The following is a 27,563-nucleotide window of genomic DNA, read 5'->3' as shown; positions in this document are numbered from 1 at the left end:
TCTATGTATCTATCTATCTACCCAAGTATAGTGACCTTAATCCTCACAGTTGACTCTTAATTGAGAACTAGGCATTACATGGTGGTCAGCTATTTTTGGGGTTGTTCCATGACAATTCCTGTCCATACACCCTATAAGGAAAAATGCATGTTACAGAGGAGGTCCCCTGCACTGGACCCCCTCTGTGAGCCAAAATGGTAATTCGATGAAACTTCAATGCCTTGCATGTAATGCCACATTTCTCGTGCAGTGGCTGCTGCAGGGGAATTGTCCAAGGATCGGTAACCTCTGGCACTCCAGCTGATGTGAAACATTTCCTAGCATGTATACTTGGTTAGCTATTCTCGAAACGCCCACAGGAATGCGTAGAGTGCTATAGATCAGGGATGCTCAACCTGCGGCACTCCAGCTGTTGAAAAACTCCAACTACCATAATGCCCTGCTGTAGGATGATGACTGTAGGGTGTCTGGGCATGCTCGGAGTTGTAGTTTTGCAACATCTGGAGGGCCACAGGTTTGGCATCCCTGCTTTAGATGGTTACCCCTGGTACAGCCAGATGCTGATTCCTTAGTGGCAACAGTTATTCACTTTCTAAAAAGTTAAATAGGTTGATGAGAATAAAATAAAAAGTGGCTGCTTTCTTTCACAAACAGTGCCAAACATGAACCATGGGTTGTGTCTGGTATTGCAATTCAACTCCATTGAAGTGAATAGGACTGAGACGCAATAGTGGATAGTCTTGTCCTGGAAACCTCTTTGAAGTCACTATTTGAATGATCATCCACCTTTCTCTAAATGTCACTGTACATAACGATGGCCGCCTCCAAGGACTGTCACCAATGTTTCATATAAAGCAATGGCTGAACATCCAAAATATATTCATTTAAAATGTTTTAATCTCTTCAATGCAGAGATAAAGGTTAACTTGAAAAAATGACTCTCTCTTGCTAAGAAGAGCGCAATTGCTGACAATTTTGCGTGGGTCTGACTTGGCTCGCAAGCCTTCTTAGTTTTCACTATTGTAAAGCAATGGGTTAAAACTTCCCTTTGAAATGAGATGTCCATAACCTGTTTTCATTATTCTTGAATTTTAGACAGACTTAATAGGTTTGCTAATTAAGACAATATTATTGAGTACTTTCTGTTTTAATTAGACAGTAGTTAAAAATTCATAAACATGAGGAACAATTCCAAGTGCTTGAGTATTCCCTGAAGATCACATCTCTCGCAGTATAAGGGAATATGTATATTAATGCAACAATTCCTCAGGCATTTGAGGAGTTTACTTCGACATATAAATAGATTATCCTCCTAATTATTCATCCGCTATACATTAGGTAATGGGATCTAATATCTTAAAATACATTTATACTATTCAGGAGTGTATGTCCACTAGACTGTGTGTGTTTCATTAATTCCTACAGGAGTTGCAAAAAATTGTGTCCTTGGCTTTGGTATTTGGGTCTGAATTTATTGATCTTTGCTTATTTATGATCGTTTCGGGGAAAAAAGTCTCCTTGTATTTGTCACAGTGTAAAGGTCGAGGTTCCATATTGGATTTGTCCACCGTTATTGTAGATTGAAACATTGCTTCAGATAATGGCTCATATGGGTGTAGATGTGCCTGTTGGCCAGCCCTCCAATTCCATGGTCTTTATCGGTGTACCACTGAGAAGGCAAAGAACATACAGTTGTAAAAGGCTATTCCGGTAACTTACCGTATTTTTCACTCTATAAGATGTACTTTGTTTCCCCCCAAAAGTTTCATTATGGAAGTGCTCATTAGTACAGTAGGACCAGGGAGCGTTGAATACAGTGCTCCTTGTGCTGGCTGTACTCGCCTCTTCCTAGCCTGCAGAAGCTGCACTCTGTGCTGTGACCTCCACACAGCGTGAGGACGTAGGCATGCTCTGTGACCTCACGCTATATTATGTCAGGTCACAGCACAGCAGGAAGAGAGCTGGATCTCCAGTGATAGCCCCGTGCGGAGCAGGAGAGGCGATTTCTTCTTTTTTTTCTTTGATCTGAGGTCTGATTAACACTGGGGATCTGATTAACATTGGGGGTATGATCTCAGGTCTGATTTGGGGTCTGAGCTGAGGTCTAATTAACATTGGGGGTCTGATCTGTGGTCGGGTGACTGAGCTGAGGTCTGTTTAATATTGGGGGATTGAGCTGAAGTCTAATTAACATTGAAGGTCTTACTAGAGGTCTGAGTTGAGGTCTGATTAAAGGGGTTATTTAATACTAAAAACTGCCCCCTGGATGCCTGGGCCCCTCACAGGGAATACACTTACCCGGCTCCCCGCGCTGCTCCTCGTCCCTGCACCGCCGCTGCCGTTTATCCCCAAATGAAAACATCCCGTGTCGGGGGGAAGCAGCTACGCTAGGGAGGCTCATCCCCGTCCCGCCTGCCATTGGCAGCCTTTCCAAATTTATGTGAAGAGGATTCAGAAGCAGCAGTTGCACCTGGATCATTGGTGCTTAAGGGGGCCCCATGAATCCTCCACCATTTTACAAAGGGCACATGGTAGGTCATGAGCTCTGTTAGACATTTTGCAATAGATAGATATACAATAAACGGAAAATAAACTTACCATAGTCTCAAAGTCCACTCCGGCATCAACAAGAGCTTTTGAAATTTGTGCCGCTTGTTGGAAGTGAACATTGTCTAAGAAAATAAATTTAAAATTATTTTGTCAAAGATGGAAAGAGATTTGAACTAATCATATACATGTATAGTGAAACCTCTTTGAGAAGACCACCCCATCTAGGCCAAATTTTTAGTTCCCGTCTATCCTATGCATATTAACCTTCTTCTCTTAGAGTGCCACCCAACCAGAAGACCTTACTTTTAAGGTAGTCATCTCAAAGAGGTTTCATTGTATTTTGATGTCTTTTCATTCATCTTGGTGAGGATCAAAAGTGGTTAAAAATGAACATGTGTTGGCATCATGGTAGATCCAGACATTGATTCATATTAAATAATTATATTGCTAATAATTTACATTTGCAGACAATTAGTGTTAAAATAAAGAGTTCTGTCTCGGTCATCATGATGTAACATTTGGCCATCAAGTTTCTGTTTTGTCAGTTTTGATGGTAGAAATCTGTCACGGGTACTAGAAGACTAATTAGAGAAGGCTTACCATCTGCTGTGCCGTGGATTAGAAGGTATCCCACATCCTTAAACTGCATTGCTCTTGCCATGACTGTTGAACTCTGCAAAACAAAAAAAAAATAGTTGACTCATTAATTCGATTTTTGCAATGTTATAATGATGTTAAAGGGCCCCTTTTGAGAATTAAAATCATATATCAAGATAAAGACAGACTCTGCTTTCTGCCTAATTATTCATTTGACAACCCTGATTATTTTTCTTATTAATAAATTAAACATCTTTGATTTCTTTCCATGTATGCATTGCTTTTTTTTGCATTAGGAAATCTTAAAGTGCTTTTTCATGGAAAAAAAAAGAAATAAAAAATAATGGACTAGGACATGTTAAAAAATGGCAAGCTTTACTTACCTCCACTGATTCCCCACAACTGCAGTACAGAGACTGCTCTGGTCTCTGCTGCTCTGCACTTCCAGTCCCAGTCTGACTGCAAGAAACACTAGGAAAGGTCCAGTAATGTCAGTGATTGGCTGAGCAGGCCTTTTTCAGCGTTTCCAGCATTTTAAGGGTGGACATTGCAGAGTAGTGGGGATCAGAGTAGTGTCAAACTCGGGGACTGAGAAAATATCAGTTATTTTAAACATGTTCTGGCCATTTTTTTTTATTGTCCCAACAACACCGCTTTATATAGCTCAAATAGCTTAAATAGCTCAAGTTGACCTGTCCTCATTTGGCAGAGTGGTGTATTCAGATTGTAATGTCTACCAACTAGATATAGGGCTCAATAAGACTACACTCCTGCCCAAAGTAATGGAAGCATTGGTTAACATGTAAGTAACAGTGCGGGATAACTAAAACTCTTGGAGATCTGGCACTCCCAACCAATGTCTTACTGGGTCTTCTTCTTTGCCATAGGTCAAAGAGATATTGTAGAAAAGTTAAATAGGAATGAATTTCTTGTTTTCTCCAGTTTTTCTTTCACTATCATGTCTTACATGAATTAAAAAAAAATTGAATGATGCAACTTAAATTGACAGTGAAGACATGTGGGTCATTAGGAAAACTAGAGCGTCATAAGGTTTGTATGAGTTAGGTGTCTCTTGAGATGAGGAGCTCCTTGGAGTCTTCTCTTCGGCCTTATACTGGCAGGTAATTTCAGCTGCTCTTTGCAAATTTTAGCTACAGATTGCAAAACAAGAGTATTCAATATGCTGGTGTTTACCTATGGGCCCATTCCCATGATATGGTACAGAAATTCAATGTGATTTGGATGGCAAAGATCTCAAGTGGCCTTGGTGGTAGAGCTTCTCCTTAGCCGAGAGCTTAGATGAAGAACAGTTTTTCTTTGTGAGATGTGTGTGACAAGTAAGTATTACACTGTACAGACATGGCTATCATGGAAGAACCTAGAGAAGTAATGGCGAACCCTTTAGAGGCCAAATGCCCAATCTGCAACCCAAAACCCACTTATTTATTGCAAAGTGCCAACACGGCAATTTAACCTGAATACTACAGTCCAATATAGTATATTATCCAAGTACTTTATGATTTAGCTATAATAGCCTGCCTACATTCAGTGCGCTGCCTGTGCCGTTCATAGCGCGCCCTGCGCTGATGAATAGCAGGAAAAGTCTAAGGTATATTGGTACATCTTAGACTTTTTCAAGGGTGCGGGTGCCCACAGAGAGGGCTCTGAGTGCCGCCTCTGGCACCCATGCCATAGGTTCGCCGCTGCTGACCTAGAGCTTTCATAAGCCACCCAGGGCCCAAAGGCAGTCTGCTTCTGCCACATTACATATTATTGGACTTTTGGATTGGACTGTTTAGATTCCATCAAATGCCTTTGAGAAACTTTCTTCTGTATTAAAGATTTTTTTTACCGAAAATGGGCACCTTAGTCAGTCCTCAAATGCAACAGATAATGCGCTGAATGCGAAGAAATAATATTGTGTTGACCATATTTGATCACAGAAGGTAGAAACAAAGAAATTAGATCAATGAAATGACATTGTTATCTCAATTTCTTCTTCTATGAGCAGTTCTATTTCTCTTACCTCGTAACTCTCAAGATTGTCTTCTGGTGTAGGAAGGCTCATGTACCTCTCTGTGTAAATAGTGTCTACAATGGAAAGATTATGGGATACATGACCAAAGGACATTCTTTATATATGGATACATTTGTTACAGTTTAATCTGCAAGCATTAGAATTTCTCAGTTATCTTGTCAGTCTCTTACACATTTGAAAAGGTGTAATTGCTATAGAATAGATCAATAAAACTAATTTCTTTTTCAGTGAGAATTAATTTAGCAATAATCAGTTACATACCATAATAATGCCAGCTTGATACTGGGGCTACTGCAATGCCACATTTGAACTCGCCACTTCCACTGCCAAGCACCATAGAAGTTACATAACCCCCATAAGACTGTGAAAACATAAGAACCCTTACTTATTCATAGGGTATAATTTTACATCTGTCAGCAGATTTGTACCTATGACACTGGCTGACCTGTTACATGTGCACTTGGCAGCTGAAGACATCTGTGTTGGTCCCATGTTCATATGTGTCCAAATTGCTGAGAAAACTGATGTTATAATAAATGCAAATGAACCTCTAGGATGAACGGGGGCGTTGTTACATTTAGCGACTCTGCTTTCTTTGCAGCTGCCGCGCCCTCTGCAGTTTGATTCACAGGACAAGGTGTGATGAGATTCTTACTGTCTGGTCCTGTCAATCAAAGTGGAGAGGACGCAGCAGCTGCAAAAAGAGCAGAACCTCTAGGTGTAATGGTGCCCCCAGTGCTCCTAGAGGCTCATTTGTATATACAGTGAGGAACACAAGTATTTGAACACCCTGCGATTTTGCAAGTTCTCCCACTTAAAAATCATGGAGGGGTCTGAAATTCACATTGTAGGTGCAGTCCCAGAATGAAATTTAAAAAATCAGGAAATCACATTGTATGATTTGTAAAGAATGTATTTGTCTTGCACTGCTGAACATAAGTATTTGAGCACCTGAGAAAATCTGTGTTAATATTTGGTACAGAAGCCTTTGTTTGCAATTACAGAGGTCAAACGTTTCCTGTAGTTCTTGACCAGGTTTGCGCACACTGCAGCAGGGATGTTGGCCCACTCCTCCACACAGATCTCCTCTAGATCTGTCAGGTTTTGGGGCTGTCGCTGAGCAACACGGAGTTTTAGCTCCCTCCAAAGATGTTCTATTGGATTTAGGTCTGGAAACTGGCTGGGCCACTCCAGAACCTTGATATGCTTCTTACGGAGCCACTCCTTGGTTATCCTGGCTGTGTGCTTCGGGTCGTTGTCGTGTTGGAAGACCCGACCCAGCCACGACCCATCTTCAATGCTCTGACTGAGGGAAGGAGGTTGTTGCTCAAAATCTCACAATAAATGGCCCCATTCATCCTCTCCTTAATACAGTGCAGTCGTCCTGTCCCCTTCGCAGAAAAGCACCCCCAAAGCATGATGTTACCACCTCCATGCTTCACAGTAGGGATGTTGTTTTTGGGATGCAACTCATCCTTCGTTTTCCTCCAAACACGATGAGTGAAGTTTAGACCAAAAAGTTCTACTTTGTTCTCATCTGACCACATGACTTTCTCCCATGCCTCCTATGGATCATCCAGATGGTTATTGGCAAACTTCAGACGGGCCTGGACATGTAGTGACTTGAGCAGGGGAACCTTCTGTGCAATGCATGATTTGAAACCATGACGGCATAGTGTTCTACCGACAGTGACCTTTGAAACTGTGGTCCTAGCTCTCTTCATGTCATTGACCAGCTCCTCCCCATGGGCGTAGGGATCACCATAGCAGCCATAGCAATGGCTATGGGGCCCTACGCCACTGGGGGCCCGGGCTGCTGGCTGATTTTTATTTTTATTCATGTGGCGTAGCTACAGGGGTTGCAGGCCCCTCCAGGACAGACAGAGAAAGCGCTATCTGCAGGCTGTGGGCGGTGCGATGGGGGGCGGCCGGAGGCAGAGAGGCGTACCTGCAGTGAGGAGAGGGAATGGTCCCGCCCCCAGTCTGGGCGGCAGTCCTACTGGCTAGAAGTGGAGGAGGTGGAGCATAGGCGTGCAGACGTTCAAGTGGCTGTGTGGTGAGGGCTGGCTGACTCTGGGACTGGTAATACTTACTCTGGAGTCCTGGACCATTATATCTGGGGAGGAGGGGGTAGCAGTACCCTGGAGGTCTGGACCAGTACATTTAAGGAGAAGGGGGGAGCGGGACCCTGGAAGTCTGGACCAGTACATTTAAGGAGAAGGGGGAGCAGGACCCTGGAGGTCTGGTCTGGACCATTATATAGGGGGGGACAGGACACTGCAGGGCTGGACCATTATATCTGGGGAGGAGGGGGAATAAGACCCTGGAGGTCTGGACCAATTTATTGAGGGGAGAACAGCAGGATCTCCAAGGTCTGGACCATTATATTGAGGGGGGAGCAGGACTCTGGAGGTCTGGACCATTATATCTGGTGAAGAGGGGGGAGCAGGACCCTGGAGGTCTGGACCATTATATTTAAGAAGGGGGAGCAGGACCCTGGAGGTCTGGACTATTCTATTTAGGGGGGAGCAGGACCCTGGAGGTCTGGACCATTATATTTAGGGAGGAGGGGGAAGCAGGACCCTGGATGTCTGGACCATTATATAGGGAGGAGGGGGGAGTAGGACACTGGAGGTCTGGACCATTATATTTAGGGAGGAGGGGGGAGTAGGACCCTGGAGGTCTGGACCATTATATAGGCAGGAGGGGGGAGCAGGACACTTAATGAAGAGGGGATATCTGTGATATCAGGGTGTTATATAGTATATGATGCTATTATATGTCATGGTATTATACACAGATATTTGGATACAGTTCTAAGTAAGTTTAAAAAAAACAGATGGGTAGTATTGTGTGCTTAGATAAAATCTTAAAGCTTTCCCCTCTCCTTTAAAGGTAACGTTTAATGATGACACGCCAGGAAGTAAAAAAAAAAAGAAAAAGCAACTAGTGAACGTACAGGTCTTACAAGTAAGGGTCCATTCACACGTCCGTTGTTTCTTTCATGATCTGTTCCGTTTTTTGCTGAACAGATCTGGACCAGATCTGGACCCATTCATTTTCAATGGGTCCTGAAAAAAATCTGACATTGTGCTGTCCGTTTTTTTTCAGGACCCATTGAAAATGAATGGGTCCAGATCTGGTCCAGATCTGTTCAGCAAAAAACGGAACAGATCAGGAAACAAACAACGGACGTGTGAATGGACCCTTAGTCTAATTTCCCCCCGCCCCCCACCACACACACACTTTACTTTAAAATACAATTGCTAATTATTAGTTTTTTTTCAATTCTTCATGTTTATTAGATTTGCCACTTTATCAGTTACTGAATGGTTTTCAATTTTGACTAAAAATGTTTATATACTTATTTGGTTTTTCCTCTGACTTTTCTATGCTCATGACGGTGGGAGATTTAGGATGGGTGTGGGGGTGGGAGGTCTAGGAGGAGTGTTTGGGTGGGAGCTCTGGAAGGGGTGAGAGGTCCGAGAGGTATGTGGGGGTGGGAGATATGGGAGGGGGGGCCCATAATTTTTTTTGCTATGGGGCCTAGTCATTACTAGCTACGCCCCTGCTCCTCCCTTGTAGTTCTAGGCTGATTCCTCACTTTTCTTATCATCAATGATACCCCACGAGGTGAGATCTTGCATGGAGCTCCAGTCCGAGGGAGACGGACAGTCGTCTTTAGCCTCTTCCATTTTCTAACAATTGCTCCAACAGTTGATCTATTTTCACCAAGCTGCTTGGAAATTGCCCCGTTTGCCAATAACTATCTGGATGATCCATAAGAGGCATGGGAGAAAGTCATGTGGTCAGATGAGAACAAAGTAGAACTTTTTGGTCTAAACTTCACTCGTCGTGTTTGGAGGAAAAAGAAGGATGAGTTGCATCCCAAAAACAACATCCCTACTGTGAAGCATGGGGGTGGTAACATCATGCTTTGGGGGTGCTTTTCTGCGAAGGGGACAGGACGACTGCACTGTATTAAGGAGAGGATGGCCCCCATTTATTGTGAGATTTTGAGCAACAACCTCCTTCCCTCAGTCAGAGCATTGAAGATGGGTCGTGGCTGGGTCTTCCAACACGACCTGAAGCACACAGCCAGGATAACCAAGGAGTGGCTCCGTAAGAAGCATATCAAGGTTCTGGAGTGGCCCAGCCAGTCTCCAGACCTAAATCCAATAGAACATCTTTGGAGGGAGCTAAAACTCTGTGTTGCTCAGGGACAGCCCCAAAACCTGACAGATCTAGAGGAGATCTGTGTGGAGGAGTGGGCCGAAATCCCTGCTGCAGTGTGTGCAAACCTGGTCAAGAACTACAGGAAACGTTTGACCTCTGTAATTGCAAACAAAGGCTTCTGTACCAAATATTAACACAGATTTTCGCAGGTGTTCAAATACTTATGTTCAGCAGTGCAAGACAAATAAATTCTTTAAAAATCATACAATGTGATTTCTCAAATAGTTTTTTTAAATTCTGTCTCTCAGAGTGGGAATGCACCTACAATGTGAATTTTAGACCCCCCCATGATTTCTAAGGGGGAGAACTTCCAAAATCGCAGGGTGTTCAAATACTTCTGTTCCTCACTGTATTCTCATAATTTTTCTCAGCAATGAGGGCACATATAAGCATGGGACCAACACAGATGCCTATCTATCTCATATCTATCTATTTCATATCTATCTCATATCTATCTAATATCTATCTCATATCTATCTATCTATCTGTAAAACATTGTCCGGAATCAGAGTCACATTTTGTGAAATTATTTCATGAAGATAAAATTTCCTCAGCCATTAGTGGCAACTGAATGTTCATTAAATGGGTTGTCCCATTACAACAGCTTATCCTCTATCCACAGTGTCTGACCACTGGGTCGCCTTCCGATCATGTGTTCTGTGATCATGTGGCTGTGTTTCGCCGTTTGAATAGAGTAGTAGTATGTGCGCTGCTGCCTCATTCAGCTCTGTGGGGATGTCTGAGCGTTTGTTGGCTATCTATGGCATTCTCATAGAGTTGAATGGCTAGGTGGAAACACATGCGCGTCTGCCGCGCCATTCAAATAGGGGAACACAGGGCCCAGTTCTCATGATCAGTGGTCCAAACCTTGCTTCAGACTTCAGGCAAGTTATTGTAATGACACAACCCCTTTAACCCTGTTGTGAGTCTTACTCCATAGAACTGCAGACTTAATACGGGCTCCATAATACAGCTATGTAAAAGCGGCCTTACTCAACAATGTCACAAGACTCTATCCCATGAGAAATTTCTCATCAGTTCTATGAAAAGAGTATTTGAACACTTACCCAGCCCCAAATAGCTATTCTTTTTTCATCAACAAATCCCAGCGATTTGAAATGCCTAAATGAGAAAGCACATGCCACAAGTGAACTCAAAAAAAGAAAAGAAAATGGTCTAAAATTGTAATAGTAGTGCATGCTTAGTCCATCTATTCCCCCTGTCAGAGGCAAACCCGCAAAAACTATAACATGGTGTTCAAAGGTAAATATGCATTTTAAGAGATACCCTATGTGCCGGCATTGATTAAGGGCAGAGCCCTGGACCTTGGGGGCTGTTAGTAGGTTCTTTAGATTTCCTCTTGCCTTGAGTAAGAAAACAGTGTTTGCACTTCTTACTTTCCACAACCCAAGATGTTCGGAAAAGATATCCATGTGTTCATGTGAAGATCTCCAGCAGCAAAAAGACCCTAAAGCTGAGGTTTGACACCTATTGGAACTGGTTACTCTGTGTCATCAACGACCTTCTCAAGACCAAGGAAGAAATGTAAAGATTCCTACTTTAGTAGAGTAGCAAATGGGACCCCTACTTTCACTAAATCATAATACTGCACACACTGGCTCGGATTTATTAATGTTTCTGCGCCAAAAATATGTCTAAAAAAGTGGTGCAAATTGACACAAAGTTGCACATACTCGTATAGCGTTTTTATACCTTTTTTTACATGCTCTGTGGAAAGTGGATAGAGCTTCACAGTGCAATTCTGGTGTACAAATCTGTCTCATAGCAAGCCAACCGATAGTTGGTAAAGACTCAGAGAGACATGTCTATCTCTGCACCAGATTTCTCCTCCAGCCTGAGCGCCTGTGATAAATCTGGTGCAGGTCTAGACAGCCGGTCTAAGCGTACACCATCTACAGGATTAGTAAATCTGGCCCCATGTCTCCTTGGAGTGGATATGTTGAGAGGCCTATTCAGTGTCTTTAGGGAGCACCTAGCCTTTCTGCTGCCTGAGGCGAAAACTGAAACGGCACCCAACCCCCCCAATGCCAATTTCTTAACCTAACCCTTCTCTCCAGTCCTACTGTTAAAGACATACTTGGAAAACATTACATACAGCGCTACAAAACATATAGGGTAATACACACCACATACTGTGCTTCCCAATACTATACTGCAGAAACAGATAAACCCCATTCTGCTGCTTGCCTCTCAGGCAATCACCTCACCTCATTGGTGGTGCACCACTGAGTGTCTTTCTCTGGAGAGAACTAAGGGCCATTTTACATGGGTTGATTTACAGGGCGATGACTGGGATCAAACCATTTGTTCCTGATCAATGCTGACCATTCTGGTGCAATCATCCTCATACAGTTTTATGGCTTGTCAGCAGCACATGCCTCTTTACACAGGGAGATTTACTGCAGACTAATGATGTTATGGCTCGTTTACATGGTCTGAGGATCATATGAATGCTTGTTCCTGTTTAGTGGTACATGTAAAGGTGCAGTGATCACCCAGACACTTGTTTATCAGGTGACCACATCTTTTATGCAGCACATAGGATGGTCCATTTGTGGACAGCACATTGTCTTGTGTAAACAGGGATGTGCTCTTGACAAACAATGCATCCTTACAGGGATGAGTGATCATAGTGCAGATCATTCATCTCCATACAGATGGCATAATTGTTACATATAAACGCATCTCTACTGCACTGAATGATCAGGCAATGATCAGGGCCATGTGAAAGGGCTCTTTGGTGCAACATGAAAGATGCGATCATCATTAATAATTGTATTGATCCTCAGTCCGTGTAAAAGCACCCTAAAGCTGGATTTAGACTGGGCAATAATCTGGCAGATTATCGGGAACGAATGTTCCTGTGAATGCTCGTTCCCGACAATCTACCCTTCTAAAGGTGCAGCCGATCACCCAATGAATGAGTGAAATGCTCGTTCAGCGGGTGAAACTGTCGTTCTTGCAGATAAGTAAATTATTGTTTCTGGGCAGCAGATCGTGCTGTCTAAACAGTGATCTGCTGCCAAGAAACAATGCAGCTGTATGAGGAAGAGCGATCATAATAACAATCCCTCAGTCCTCATACTGTGGAGGTGATCGTTGCATGTAAATGCACTGCTTCGCCCTCACTGAATGAGCAGCCAGTTTTGGGGAAGAAAGCATTCTGCTCGACATGTCTAAATCCACCTTAAAGGGGTTGTCTCACTTCAGCACATGGCATTTATGATGTAGAGGAAGTTAATACAAGGCACTTACTAATGTATTGTTATTATCTATATAGCTTTTTTTGCTGGCTGGATTCGTTTTTGCATCACATTATACACTGCTCGTTTCCATGGTTACAGACCTCCGTGCAATCCATCAGTGGTGGTCGTGCTTGCACACTAAAGGAAAAAGCATCAGCCTCTCTGGTGGCCGGGACCATGGGAGCGCACATAGGCTAGTGCCTTTTCCTAGAATGTGCAAGCACGAGCACCACTGATGGATTGCAGGGTGGTCTGTAACCATGGAAACAAGCAGTGTATAATGTGATAGAAAAATGAATCCAGCCAGCAAAGGAAGCAATATGGATAATTTCAATACATTAGTAAGTGCCTTGTATTAACTTTCTCTACATGATAAATGCCACTTACTGAAGTGAGACAACCCCTTTAACTCCTCAGCTGTCTGAAAGAATCTGATTAAACCCTTTAATCCATAACTCTTTCAGTACCAGAAAGCCATGAAGCTCATTGTGTGAAAATTATATCTACATTTTGTTGTGGCTGTATGCGGTACTGCAACTTACTGCATCTGTGTCCCAGTCAAGCTATGAGTTTTACATTGAGTCTGTCAGAGAATTGTTCTGAGGACTCGGTCTGTAGCCCTTGTCTCCGAACTCCTGACAGCTCACAAACACTCATTTAAGCCATATTTGTACCAGTTTCATAAGAATTTAGCATCTTAAAGTGAAAAAGCAGTAGACAAAAAATGTTGAACATTTTTAATAAAGACCAAATGAAAAAAATGATCTTTATCCCAAAATAAGTAAAATGCAACAATAAAAAACTGTCCCCAAAAGGTGTCCATTGCCTTTAAGCTAGTGTTTTATCATTGACACTAACAGAATAAATAATCTCACCTGGCGGCCTCGATCTGATCTTCTACCTCTACTGTTCCGAGTCTTCGATATAACTGGTGTAAGATTTTGTCACCCTGATATCCACTCCCTCGGCCATCAAAGCTGGCTACAATAACTTTCTCAGTACTGGCAAGGTAAGTGGCCCAGTTGAGCCTGAAATATTGATCAACCTTCTGACTGCAAGGACCGCCGTATCTGCAGAGAGTAATACCTTTGTTAGGAGAATATCAATATTATGTTCAGTACAAAGGGGGTCATTTATTAAACAGAAATAAGCCTAAATTAGGAGCATTTCTGGAGCAGATTGCGGCACACAGTTCCTTTGCGCCGCTATCTGCGACCTTTACCCGCTCACGCCAGTTCTAAAAAAGTGGATGTGCGTGGGCAGGGATGGGAACTGCCCGGGAGGCCCATCTCATTTACCATTTTTTACGCCTTTTCTATGCGTAGAAAATGGACTAAATGTAAGAAGTCAAGGGACTGTCTTACACTTAGAAGTGGGGGTTGATCCGCCGAAGTTATGTAGAGGCTTGCAGCTCTTCATAACTGCGGCAGATCCACCGCCAGTGCAGGGCTTTATTAAGGCTTGAGTCTAAAACGCCGGTCTTAATAAATAGTGCCCCAAAATCTTTTCCTAGGAATAAATGGTAGATGCTTCTCATGCAGTCCTTCAGTTCTTGCAATTGTGATAAAAAGTCAGCTTTTGGCTAAGGAAGCCAGAGCTGTGATATGTCAGCAGCACAAGACTATGTATAGGTGATGAACGTATAAAAATACCATTATTAGCGATGGGGGTAAGCTGCCATTACATCATCAATAATCAGGTTCGCACTGTGGTTCCTTGGGTTCACCAGAGGAAATTATTCTTGGGGCCCAACACCCATATCGACAATAAAGTCTAATACGTTTTTATTCAAAGGAATAGACTCTAGTGGCAAGTTATCCACAGGCAGCTCCAAATGTTTTCGGGCCCAATATAGTAGTAGAGTCTGTGTCCACCAGAGGATCCTCTGGTGGGCCATTCTTATACTGGACTCCATGTATTTATAATGAGACCTTTCAGTTACGTCCATGGGACAGAATCTCCAACGTGAATAGCATAGCCCAAGTGAAGAGCATGAATGAACTGTCACGTGTTTCCTTACACATACAGAAATGACATCATGCCACTTGTTATTAAATAATTATATATCAAATTAAAAAAAATAATTAAAGGGGTCGCCCCATTAGGACAGCCTCTGTTTATATGCCCTATTAGGGCTTATACATGTCATTGAAGGGGTAGCTTAATGTCATCAAGGGGTGAGAGAATCTGGTCGAATGGCAGTCAGCTAACTTCTTTTTGAAAAGGGGCTGTCTTCCTTTAAGGCAGGGATGTCAAACTCGTGGCCCTCCAGCTGTTGCAAAACTACAACTCCCATCATGCCTGGGCATACTACAGCTATCAGGGAATGATGGGAGTTGTAGTTTTGCAACATCTGGAGGGCCATGAGTTTGACATCCATGCTTTAAGGGGTTGTCCATTCCTTTACTGTTGATGTCTTATCCTCAGGATAAGCCATCACGATCTGACCAGTGGAGGTCAGACACCCTGGACTCTCACTGATGAGCTGTTCTGCAGTACAGTAGCTCTGGCGCCGGAAGTTGGCGCTGAATTTACACAGCTCCGTCCCTTGTGTATTGGACAGAGCTGGTTACAAGCTCCGTCTACTGCTTCTCTAAAAAAGAGCTGATTGGCAAGGGTGGTGAAGTTGTCAGAACTCATCGATCTGATATTGTTGGCTTATTTTCAGGAGTGGACACCCTTTAAAGGTTTAATTCACTTAGAAGACAAAATGTATTTTTGATGTGAAATGTAAAGAGTACTTACACATCGATCAGCAGAGGGTATTTCTTTGATTTATCAAAGTGTGGAGGCAAAGTCAAGATATACCACAAATCTGAAAGAAGAAAACAACTATTTCTATATATTTGTAGTTCTAGAGATCACTTTTATACAGAGGAATGGTAGCTAGTACTGTTCTCCTCATTTACATGATGGAAACTCAAAGGGTAAAAAAAAATATATATTTTTCATTAATAGAAATTAACCAATTAGATTATTTCCACTGGTAGATATTGGAAATAAAGCAGCAGGACACTGCATTCAATGCTTTGTATAATACAATGGCTTATGATAGCAACTAGCATTTAAGGTTTGTTGCCCTTTAAAAAGGCATCACACATGGTATACCAGTACAGATTCCAAAGAAATGAGTGGCTGCCAAAATGCTGCCTCTCTGTAGTCAAGAAATCATGTAATGTTTTATTCTGAGCTTCAGCTACATGTTTTAGATCTGTGAATACAATCACTTTAAGAGCCCCTGTCAGCAGGAGGATCAACCCCATTAAACCAGGTATACTACCTAGCAGTTTGCATCATTTTAATTATCTGGATCAACTTTACCAGACAATATACCTGATTTAATAGGGTTATTCCTGCTGATAGGCGTTTAAAGGCTATGTACAGTATACCTTTGGAGGCAATTTTTGCTTATGATTGCATTTGACAAATTTTTGGCAAAAATCCTATTTTCAATTGCCCATTATTAAAAATATTAAATTGTTTTCTAACTGTGTGGCTGTTACTCTCACTTTCACTTTTTGCTGGTCTTCTAATAACCCTTATCTCTAAACTACTTAGAGATCATAAACATTTAAGCCACATTGTTATCAGTAATACAAGGATTTTAATTTTAATGAGTGTTTATAAGGTCTGAGAGCAGAGATAAGGAGTCTGTCTGCTCCCCAGATGACTGACAAGACAGAAAATCCACAGGCAGCTAGTGGAGTATCTCATCTATGTATACAAAAAAGGATTCCATATTTTTCTAATAAGACTTGATCGAACAAATGAATTTTAGCTCAAAATAAGTACAATGCAATAATTAAAAAATTGACCCAAAGGTGTACATACAGTAGCCTTTAAAGTCAAGAAAAATTTGGGAGGCACAAGCAAAGGACAAGTAGAAAAAGAATGCAGCTTTACTAAAGATCAAGAAATCCAGTAATGATTTTACTGGACTTCTGAATCTTCCATAAAGCTGGATTATTATTCTACGTGCCTGTGCTTGTGACAGGCAGTTTTTTTCTTAACAACGATTGCATTCATCCATCCAACACACATGGAGCTTCCTACGCCTTGCCTGCCCATATGATATGACTCTAGTATAGGGCTCAGATATGCCATTAATGTCATCCCTAAGGCAAGCACCTCCTTTCTACTCTGTCTACTCCATTAGCAGTACTTAAAGGGGTTGTCTCATCATGGACAATGGGGGCATATCGCTAGGATATGCCCCCATTGTCTTATAGGTGCAGGTCCCACCGCTGGGACCAGCACCTATATCGAGAACGGGGCTGCGCAAGTGAAGGAGGGCACACTGCGCATGCACAGCCGCCCTCCATTAATTTTCTATGGGGCCTTCAGCCCCATAGAAATGAATGGGAGAGGGGGCCGCGCATGAGCGGTACGCTCCCATTCACTTCTATGGGGAGCCAGCATGGGGGTGGCCAGACCGGAGTCCTCCAGCCACCACTTTGCTGGGCTCAGTTCTCGATTTAGGTGCGGGTCCCTGCGGTGGAACCCGCATCTATAAGACAATGGGGCATATCCTAGCGATATGCCCCCGATATCCATGATGAGACAACCCCTTTAAGGTATATCCCTATGTAGCGATCTACTTAAAGCTTTGCATTATGGCTGCAGTCCCTGAAGATATATTTGAAAGTCTCAAATCATTACGATCTTCCTCTTAACATAGGGCATCCATCTTTTGCCTGGACAACTTGGTCAGTACTTTCAAATTGTACAATTTGTGTATTCTCTAACCATATTGTACCGAATTGCACTGCCACTGATCTAACATGCACATTCAGCTGTTTCCATATCCTCCATTCATGGACAGAATTCACATGTGTATACACTGGCCTCCCTCATTCTTGGGATTTTTGGGTAAGGATCCTCACTGTTCAAACCTTTATGGCAAATCTAATAGGTATGCCATAAAATTCTTTGGTGGGGAAACCACTTTAATTTGTCAGAGGCCACATTTCAATGCAAGACAATGCGTCTCATGTCATTCTACTGAACCAAGTTCAGATGACCATAAAACTTTATGGTTAAATAAGATTATTTTAGTGGAATCATGAAGGGTCCCGTTGTTGTAGACAGGGGCCATTGGCCATAGACCCTACAGGGTAATTTCACAGTGGGCTGATGCCCTGAAGCCCTCTTGATGGCCACAGGCCAGGTAAATAATGATCTGATGCTCAACGGGTGCAGTTGCCCTCCTGAACTCAACTGTATTACTGTCCATTGGCCATGGACAGTATTACTGCCATTGGCCATAGACCCTACAGGGTAATTTCCCAGTGGGCCGATGCCCTCAAGCCCTATTGATGGCCGCAGGCCAAGTAAATAATGATCTGATGCTCAACGGTTGCAGTTGCCCTCCTGAACTCAACTGTATTACTGTCCTCATGATGGTGATACAGTTGAATACTGTGGTGAGAGCGGCAGTATTTTGTTATCTAAAACCAGTCTAATTTGCCACTTCCGTACTATCATCACAGCACTTAGTAGTCTGATAGGGATCAATCCAAACCCAAGAACAGATGTGACACTAGTTGGGGAAGAAACCAGCTATGATTTTCTCATGATGAACTATTCCTTTAATCCTGTTGTTAGAAGACTTTGAATGCAAGAAAACTACAGATATGGAGACTTACCAAAATTATGAAGTTTTATAGATTTTCTTTCTTTTGTAGGTAGTTGGATGTCATTAAGCAAAGTACTCAATTCTTCGTTACTTTCCTAAAACTTTTACCACTAAAAGAACATAACAACAAGAATGCTTTATGAAGACTACTAAGGTTAAAGGAACAGAATAAGAATTACATTTTTAATTAGTTTATTTTTTTTTGTAGGCAGACATAAAGACGTAAAGAAATAGAAAAGACCATTTTCATATCTTACTTGTATCATTGGTGCTTCTGTAAAGAGTATAGAAAGGGATTCCTGGACCTATTCAGTGGAGAGACAGGGACATATGTAAACATATTTAAGATGTCAAAAATGTTGGATATTAGGGTTAACCCAGTGAATTCCCACCACCATCTTGGATAAAGGGATTTTCCAGGATTTTAGAATTAAAGATCTATCCTTAGCATAGATTATCAGGGGCGACCTGGCCATAGACCCTACTGGGAAACTTTGTGGGTGGGCTGATGCCAAGGGGGCCACCTGAGACCTCCTCAATGTAAGTAATGATCTGACACTCCTAGAGCTGGGAGCGTCAAGTACATGTATCTGGCTGGCAGGTGCCCTTTTGACTCCTGAATTCAACTGTATTGCCACCACAGTCGGGCATCTTTTGGGAGAGATTTTTGTGGTGCTGGATGATATTGTATGGTGCACTGTGGTATTTAGTTTTGCTGGAGTGATATTTTATGTTTCAAAATGGTATTTCTGGCTCTGCCTACTTATGTTGGCTCTGCCTTCTATCAATATGGACCCACCTACAACATGGGCCACTTTTAGTTTTTTTTTATAGGGCCACTTGAAATTCCCAGTCTGCCCCTGTAGGTCATTGATATTAGATGGGATCTGACCCTCGGCACCCTTACTGATTGCAGCACAGTTCCGAACACTGCGTAGTCACCATGCCTAAGGATAGGTCATCAATATTATAGTCCCAGAAAACCTCTTTAACCCAATCATTTACAATAATATAGGATAATAATAATACATTGAATAATGAGAGAGATCAATATAGTAAAATGTGTCAATTTATGAGAAGATGGTGAAGATGGCAAATTTTGTCCAGTTTCACACACATGTTTTCAGTAGCAGATTTTGTACTTTTTTGGCACAAAACACAGAAGGCAGATGTACCAGTATCTAGTAAAATAATTTGAAAGGTTATATACACAATACTTTTCCTTTTGCCACTTGGTAGCATTCTGGAATTTCTGTGGCTTTAGGTATTAATGTTTTTTTCTGCCTTTTCTCCTTGGGCTTCCCAATAGAACTTCTAAATCTCCCAAAAAACTTCTTGTACAAAATGTTGCGCAATGCAATTAACAGGCAGTTTAAAAATGCAGAAAAACTTGTGTGAGGGAGACCTAAAATTCCCTTTTTTCTCCTTAATTACACCAATATAACTACTGGTGGAATGGAATTTTCTCATTTTCAAATTGGCACAATTCTTGGTACAAAATAAAAAGTGTAAAAACATTTTGTTTACTAAAAACCAAAAACATAATGAATAAATAAAATATTATTTTAATTACAAAAATAAAGTTAATGAATTGGCACAAAATGTAAATTTATTTAAGAAGCTGGAAACGGCATATAGGTATATATGTACAGTACTCACCATTGCAGTTTAGCGAATAATATTTTCCATTTTTGCTAAAATACGCAGAGTAATGTTGGCATCTTTCAGGGAGCAGTTTGCAGGTAACACATTGTACAGTATGTGGGTAAACCAACTTCATCCTGTTGGGAAGATTTTTTTCTGAAAATGACATTTCTTGTAGAAGGCTGCCAGTGTACAACCAGTGTTAGGGCTGATTGACACGTCCGTGCTGGGCCTGGGAAACACGGCCCGTGTGTCGGCTGCATTTTCTGGACCCACCACATATACCCTGACCCGAACGGACTGCATCATAGTGATTGGAGTTGCAGGCACCAGAGAGGCAGCGTGGAAGAGTCAGACATTTTCACAGTGAATAAGGTTTTTTTCATTCTACACTGTCCCCTTCTCCCTGCATGAGGCTACATTCAGATGAGCGTGTCCTGTGCAGAAATCACGCTCTATGTGAGCGTGATCCCCCATTCTGTACACTGTTCGTTTCTCAGGGGCGCAGAGGATTATACTGATTTATAATCCTGTGTGTCTCTGCATGGCCTGTATCTAATGAATTATACTGACATAACACTGTCAGTCCAATTCAATAGATACAGGTCATACAGAGACACACAGGATTATAAATCAGTATAATGTTGTGCGCTCCTGTGAAACAAGCAGTATCCATAACAGTGAATCGCAGTGGCTCAGTGGTTAGAACTAGTGCCTTCGACCAAGGACAACATCTGCATGGAGTTTGTATGTTCTCCCCGTGTTTGCGTGGGTTTCCTCCAGTTACTCTGGTTTCATTCCACACTGTGAAGACATACTGATATGGAAAGTAGATTGTGAGCCCCATTGGGAACAGCCCGATGCTAATGTCTGTAAGGCGCTGTGGAATATAGTAGTGCTATGTAAGTGCATAAAATAAATAAATAAAATCACTCACACACGGAGCATGATTTCCACGCAGGACACACTCGTCTGAAAGCACCCTAACTGCAAAAATTCCTGGATAACCACTTTGAGGTCCTGTTCACACAATTTGTTTTTGGTGTTCTTTTTCATTCGTTTTCAGTGCAGAATCTGCGCCAAAAAAAACCTCTAAAAAGGGTCCGATTCATTTCAATGGTAGGAAGAACTTGCTTTTTTTCCACGCAGTTTTTTTTCAGCATGGAAAAAATAAATAAACATGCTCTATCTTGGAGCGGAATCCACGTAAATTCTCCCATTGAAATCAATGAGAAGAGGAAAAAATAGGAAGCTGAAAAAAAAACACTGCTACAGCATTTTTTTTCAAATTCTGTCATCTGAACATCCCCTAAAGGTATTGTTAAAGTTACTAGTTGCAGGCAAATAAGCTACAAAATCTTACTTGTAAAGATGTCTGAATGATGGCTCGCCTTCATTACTTATATAATACCTAAGAAAGAAGAAAACGGATTGGTTACTAACTCTCTGCCCCAGGAAATAAAGTTATCACTAAATAGAGTGCCTTGAGGGCACAGACACAAGTGGAGCAAACTGATTCGTCAAAAGGAACAGAAAAAAAAAAAAATCATCCGTTTGAGTCATTTGCATTTGAGATCTGTTTTTGGACAGAAAAAAAGTACTGCATGCAGTGCTTACCTCAGCAGTGTCACACTGTAAGAAATTTGCAGTGTAAGGCCTCTTTCACACGAGCGTGACGGATTAGGTCCGGATGCGTTCAGGGTGCGTTCAGTGAAACTCGCACCATTTTGAAATCAAGTTCAGACAATTTTGTCTGCGATTGCGTTCAGTTGTTCAGTTTTTTTCACTCGAGTGCAATGCGTTTTGATGCGTTTTTCACGAGCGTGATAAAAAAAGCTAGGTTTACAAACAACATCTCCTAGCAACCATTAGTGACTTGCTTGCGGATGCAATGCGTTTTTCACTGAAGCCCCATTCACTTCTATGGGGCCAGGGCTGCGTGAAAAATCAGAATATAGAACATGCTGCGTTTTTCACGCAACGCAGAACTGATGCGTAAAAGAAAAACACCCGTGTACACAGACCCATTAAAATGAATGGGTCAGGATTCAGTGCGGGTGCAATGCATTCACGTCACACATTGCACCCGCATGGAAAACTCGCTCGTGTGAAAGGGGCCTAAATTGACTGGTGGTGAGGATTTGATTTTTGCAACGTGCCAATTTATGCTGCAAATTTCTCCAAATTATTTTTATCCTTTGCAATGCATAAGGTTTAAAATCTGCAGCAAAATTGCTGGAATCGCTGCAAAATCCACCTTGTGTGGCTGTACCCTTAGGCGAGTCAAGTGAGTGAGTTAAATGTGAGAAACTCGCATCGTGTGTCAGTGTGAGGTCTGGTGTTGAGTCGTATTTCCTAGTGCTTTGTAGTAACTAATTTATTTTCCCTAAAATGGGTTAAAAATACAAGAAAATCATACTTATCTCATCCGTTTGAGCACAAAGAGCCAGTCGCCACCAACTTGATTGAAGATTCCACACAAAATCCAGTACGCGGTGACTTATGAGGCGCGTCCGATTTTGCGTTGGATCTTCAATCAAGATGGTGGCGGCCGGTTCTTCCTGATTAAATGGATGAGGTAAGTATGGTTTTATTTATTTTTTATACACTTTAATATTAAACTCAGATGCCACGATAGGTGATGAATGCATATTTTTTTGTAAAATTCAGTAAAGCTGCTGAATCGAAATTTTACAAAATTTCGCTCATCACTAGTGAGGTCTTGTTCTGACCTCCACTCCTCTGACAGGATCCCACAGCATTGGGATGATTTCTAAGACTCTGTGTCCCTGTGAGACACCTGGAATCTATTGTATTAAACGGAAGGTATTATGTCACTGTAATTCAATAGATTCCAGGTCTCACAGGGATACACAGCCTTATAAATCGTTATAATGCTGTGCGATCCTGTCAGAGGACCACACACTGACACATGCTGCAAGTTTGTCGTGTTGAACTTGCTCCTGTGTGTCTGGCCTTAGTCATCGAGTGGTTTGACTTACAAATCCCATCAGGAATTTGCTGAAGTTGCTTCTCAAACCTTCAAAAATTAACAGAAGGTGACTTGAACCATATTCCATGTTGTGTTATTTTATTGCCCCCTCTTGTTTTTTGGCTCTCGCTTTTTTCAAGGCTTGAAAAAGGTTCAGTGAGAAAGATGACGTCCTAACTGTGGTCGTACCGTAACTCAGCTCTCAGAGTCTTGAACAGTGAGAGCTGCTTAGATGCCTAGTAAATTATTCTTGGAAGTATTGAAAGCATACAGAGTAATTTTAAAGGGGATTTCCAGGATTTCTTATACTGTGATGACCTAACTTCAGGGTAGACAATCAATATCAGATTGGCGTAGGTCCAACACCCCCCACCGATCAGCTTTTACGTTACTGGCTCCTTCTATTACTTTTAAACCAAAATTCTAGCCATTAGGATATGTTCCCATGCGTGACACTTTTACATACGTCCGGCTACACAGGAATCAACCTGTAACCAATCGATGTAAAATAGAAGAGTGGTAAGAGTTGTAGCTAGAGAAGGAGATGCAGACGCCAACAAACCCTACTACAGATAAGTTGTAAGGTGGACAATGAGTCCTGCATCCAGTACGATACATACAGTTGCAAGAAAACGTATGTGAACCCTATGGAATGATATGGATTTCTGCACAAATTATTCATAAAATGTGATCTGATCGTCATCTAAGTCACAACAATAGACAATCACAGTCTGCTTAAACTAATAACACACAAATAAATAAATGTTACCATGTTTTTATTGAACACACCATGTAAACATTCACAGTGCAGGTGGAAAAAGTATGTGAACCTCTAGACTAATGACATCTCCAAGAGCTAATTGGAGTGAGGTGTCAACCAACTGGAGTCCAATCAATGAGATGAGATTGGAGGTGTTGGTTACAGCTGCCCTGCCCTATAAAAAAACACACACCAGTTCTGGGTTTGCTTTTCACAAGAAGCATTGCCTGATGTGAATGATGCCTCGCACAAAAGAGCTCTCAGAAGATCTACGATTAAGAATTGTTGACTTGCATAAAACTGGAAAGGGTTATAAAAGTATCAACAAAAGCCTTGCTGTTCATCAGTCCACGGTAAGACAAATTGTCTATAAATGGAGAAAGTTCGGCACTGCTGCTACTCTCCCTAGAAGTGACCATCCTGTAAAGATGACTGCAAGAGCACAGCACAGACTGCTCAATGAGGTGAAGAAGAATCCTAGAGTGTCAGCTAAAGACTTACAAAAGTCTCTGGCATATGCTAGCATCCCTGTTAGCGAATCTACGATACGTCAAACACTAAACAAGAATGGATTTCATGGGAGGATACCACAGAGGAAGCCACTGCTGTCCAAAAAAACATTGCTGCACATTTACAGTTTGCACAAGAGCACCTGGATGTTCCACAGCAGTACTGGCAAAATATTCTGTGGACAGATGAAACCAAAGTCGAGTTGTTTGGAAGAAACACACAACACTATGTGTGGAGAGAAAGAGGCACAGCACACCAACATCAAAAACCTCATCCCAACTGTGAAGTATGGTGGTGGGGGCATCATGGTTTGGGGCTGCTTTGCTGCGTCAGGGCCTGGACAGATTGCTATCATCGAAGGAAAAATGAATTCCCAAGTTTATCAAGACATTTTGCAGGAGAACTTAAGGCCATGTGTCCACCAGCTGAAGCTCAACAGAAGATGGGTGTTGCAACAGGACAACGACCCAAAGCATAGAAGTAAATCAACAACAGAATGTCTTAAACAGAAGAAAATACGCCTTCTGGAGTGGCCCAGTCAGAGTCCTGACCTCAACCCGATTGAGACGCTGTGGCATGACCTCAAGAAAGCGATTCACACCAGACATCCCAAGAATATTGCTGAACTGAAACCGTTCTGTAAAGAGGAATGGTCAAGAATTACTCCTGACCGTTGTGCACGTCTGATCTGCAACTACAGGAAACGTTTGGTTGAAGTTGTTGCTGCCAAAGAAGGTTCAACCAGTTATTAAATCCAAGGGTTCACATACATTTTCCACCTGCACTGTGAATGTTTGCATGGTGTGTTCAATAAAAACATGGTAACATTTAATTCTTTGTGTGTTATTAGTTTAAGCAGACTGTGATTGTCTATTGTTGTGACTTAGATGAAGATCAGATCACATTTTATGACCAATTTGTGCAGAAATCCATATATTTCTAAAGGGTTCACATACTTTTTATTGCAACTGTATGTGGAGGAATGAGGAGATGAAATGTTAGTTTCAGACTTGGTGAAGAAGGGAAGAGAGAGTGACGGGGGCAATTAAGTGAATTTTTGTCCAACTCAACTTCTGTAACCAGGGGTGTTGGGCACATTTGGAAATCCATGCCTTGTCCATGAAAACAGCTTTCTGTAGCAGAAATCTCTGCTCCCACAGTAGTTGCAACTCAGCCCTCCCAAAGGCAGTAAGTAATACTGGGATACAATAGGAAGGAAGAGCTGAGTATATCAGCATCGGACTGGCCCACCAAAGTACCAGAGGTTCCTTTGATGGGCCCAGGCTCTGATAAAACAGTGAGCCCCATAGGTCCAGGAAAAAAAAAACAATTGAAGCTCCCTTTAGAGACAATCACTTGTCACTAGGGTTTGTTTCTTTAAATCAAAACCTGCTTTGACTTTATATATGATATGGTGGGGGGTTGGGCCCCAAGAACAAATTTCTCTGGTGGGTCCAAGTCTGACACTGGACCACATTAATAAAACAGATTCGGTTATTTTCTATTACTCACTGAAAGAATACAGCGTAAGGGCTCATGCACACGATCATATTTTGCATCCATGTCCGATCCGCATTTTTTAAGGATTGCACATGGATCCATTCATTTCTATGGGTCTGCAAAAAAATGGACAGCTCTCCACATGCGAATGTCCATTCCTCAAATTACAGAAGATGTCCTTGTCGGTATGGCAGACAAGAATAGCCATTTCTAATGAGGTTTGCACACAGAATGTACATATTTCGCGGATCCGTGGTTTGCAGACCTCAATAAGGACATGGTGGCGTGCATGAGGCCTAAAAATCAAGTTTTCATTTTCCAGCAAATGAAACAAGCAACAGGCCCAGTACTCACAAATCATTGTCCACTATTTTAACTACGCTGGTAACTTCATAACTTCCGTTTGTTAATGGCATCGGCATCTAAAAATGAAGATAAGCATTAGAAATTCATTATCAGCACATATATCTGCCAGTGACTAAAATACTTCATGGTATAGTATGTGTATTGTGCATCCTCCCCTCCATCATTAAGGGCAGCAGGATGGTGTATGCTTTGTGGCAGCTCCAATAAAAGGGTTTCTTGCCTATCACTGTATGTACCGTACTGTATGCTCCAGTGGCCAGCATGACAACCGTACTACTTTCCAATTATAATTTTCATGTGGATTTTCATGTAGTAGTAGTTTATAAAAATGTTTTATAAAAAAAGTCTAATTCTCATGTACACGTATTTCAGTTCTTGATTACTTACCCCTGTACCATATGAATATATATGTTTGTAACCAAATTCGTTGCTGGTGATCTTATAAAATCGAATTCCTGAGATGAAGAATGGTTCACTGGGCCCAAACTAGAAAGAGAAGGTAAAAAAATAATCAGAGGTCAAGGAGCATCCCAAAGCAGAACATATAAATGGTCACTTTCCTGGTCTTTGTTCAGACCGCAATACCCCGACCTCTTGGGCCAGGAAGGCCATAATGCATATGGTTCTTTCCCACCATTCCCCTGGTGGCAGCACTATTTTTCAACTGTATCCATGGCCTCTGGATGGACCAGAGAGCTTTCGGCTCACTTTTCCACCATTGTCTGTAGCTACAAGAGTCTTGGCCCAGCACAGATGGTGTTATGCAGCGGTGCCCATGCAATATACCACTTTCCACTTTATTGACAGCACAGGCTGAAAGACACCATGCACAATATCAGTGTGTTTTTCAGGGTTGCATTTACTGTAGGAGAGCAAAAAAAGGGGCTATTATTGCTGCATGTGGGGAACATTATTGTAGTGTGTGGGGGTACAAAGTGACCCATTAACTCTGTATGGTGCTCAAAGGGCAAATTACTACTGTCTGGGTACTTTAACTATCAATGTGTGGAGCCTAAAAGGGCACTATTATTGTGTGGGGCACTTTTACGGTCTAGGGTACCTTTACTATTTAGGTCACTAGCGTACTGATACTGATGTTTTTGCAGTGACTATGGTTATATGACTAATATTTCTGTTACTTAATTTTTGTTCCAATGTTTTGGTTATACGGTATATTTTGAAGCATTGAAGAGACAATGTGCAATACAGTGAGAACAGTGATGGGATAAAGTATGTCTGCAAAAGGAACAGTATTGGGGATAATAGCAGGATGCAAAGATTGTGTAGAGAATGTGGATTAGGTGGAGAGAATGTGGGAAAAGCAAGGAGTTTAAGATGTCTGGGCAGCAAACTATGCAGTGACAACTTGTGGCTGGAAGAAGTCTTCATGGTGGTCTGGGCCAGACAGAGAAGTAAGTGTGATAAACTACAATCAGTGAAGACATCACATGAGGGTCAAAATGTCACCA

The 27,563-nt window shown here is 41.9% G+C and overlaps 1 protein-coding gene across 1 annotated transcript in view; it reads right to left on the bottom strand.

Moving 5' to 3' along the window:
- Positions 1–1,131: 1,131 nt before the first annotated feature.
- The window catches only part of LOC122944674 (dipeptidyl peptidase 4-like), a 113,913-nt gene continuing 87,481 nt past the window's right edge, over positions 1,132–27,563 (bottom strand). Inside the window, 14 exon segments of the mRNA XM_044303210.1 lie at positions 1,132–1,669; positions 2,599–2,672; positions 3,151–3,223; positions 5,174–5,238; positions 5,447–5,546; positions 10,489–10,543; positions 13,563–13,757; positions 15,433–15,502; positions 18,333–18,412; positions 18,564–18,627; positions 19,982–20,103; positions 21,330–21,377; positions 26,083–26,150; positions 26,482–26,580. Of these exon segments, the coding sequence (XP_044159145.1) occupies positions 1,571–1,669; positions 2,599–2,672; positions 3,151–3,223; positions 5,174–5,238; positions 5,447–5,546; positions 10,489–10,543; positions 13,563–13,757; positions 15,433–15,502; positions 18,333–18,412; positions 18,564–18,627; positions 19,982–20,103; positions 21,330–21,377; positions 26,083–26,150; positions 26,482–26,580 (1,212 nt within the window). The 3' untranslated portion in view covers positions 1,132–1,570.

The sequence above is a fragment of the Bufo gargarizans genome, chromosome 8 (assembly GCF_014858855.1).
Source record: "Bufo gargarizans isolate SCDJY-AF-19 chromosome 8, ASM1485885v1, whole genome shotgun sequence".
In the NCBI taxonomy this organism is placed as follows: domain Eukaryota; kingdom Metazoa; phylum Chordata; class Amphibia; order Anura; family Bufonidae; genus Bufo; species Bufo gargarizans.
Note: the sequence above shows the minus strand (reverse complement) of the source record. Positions and strands in the feature narration are given on the sequence as shown.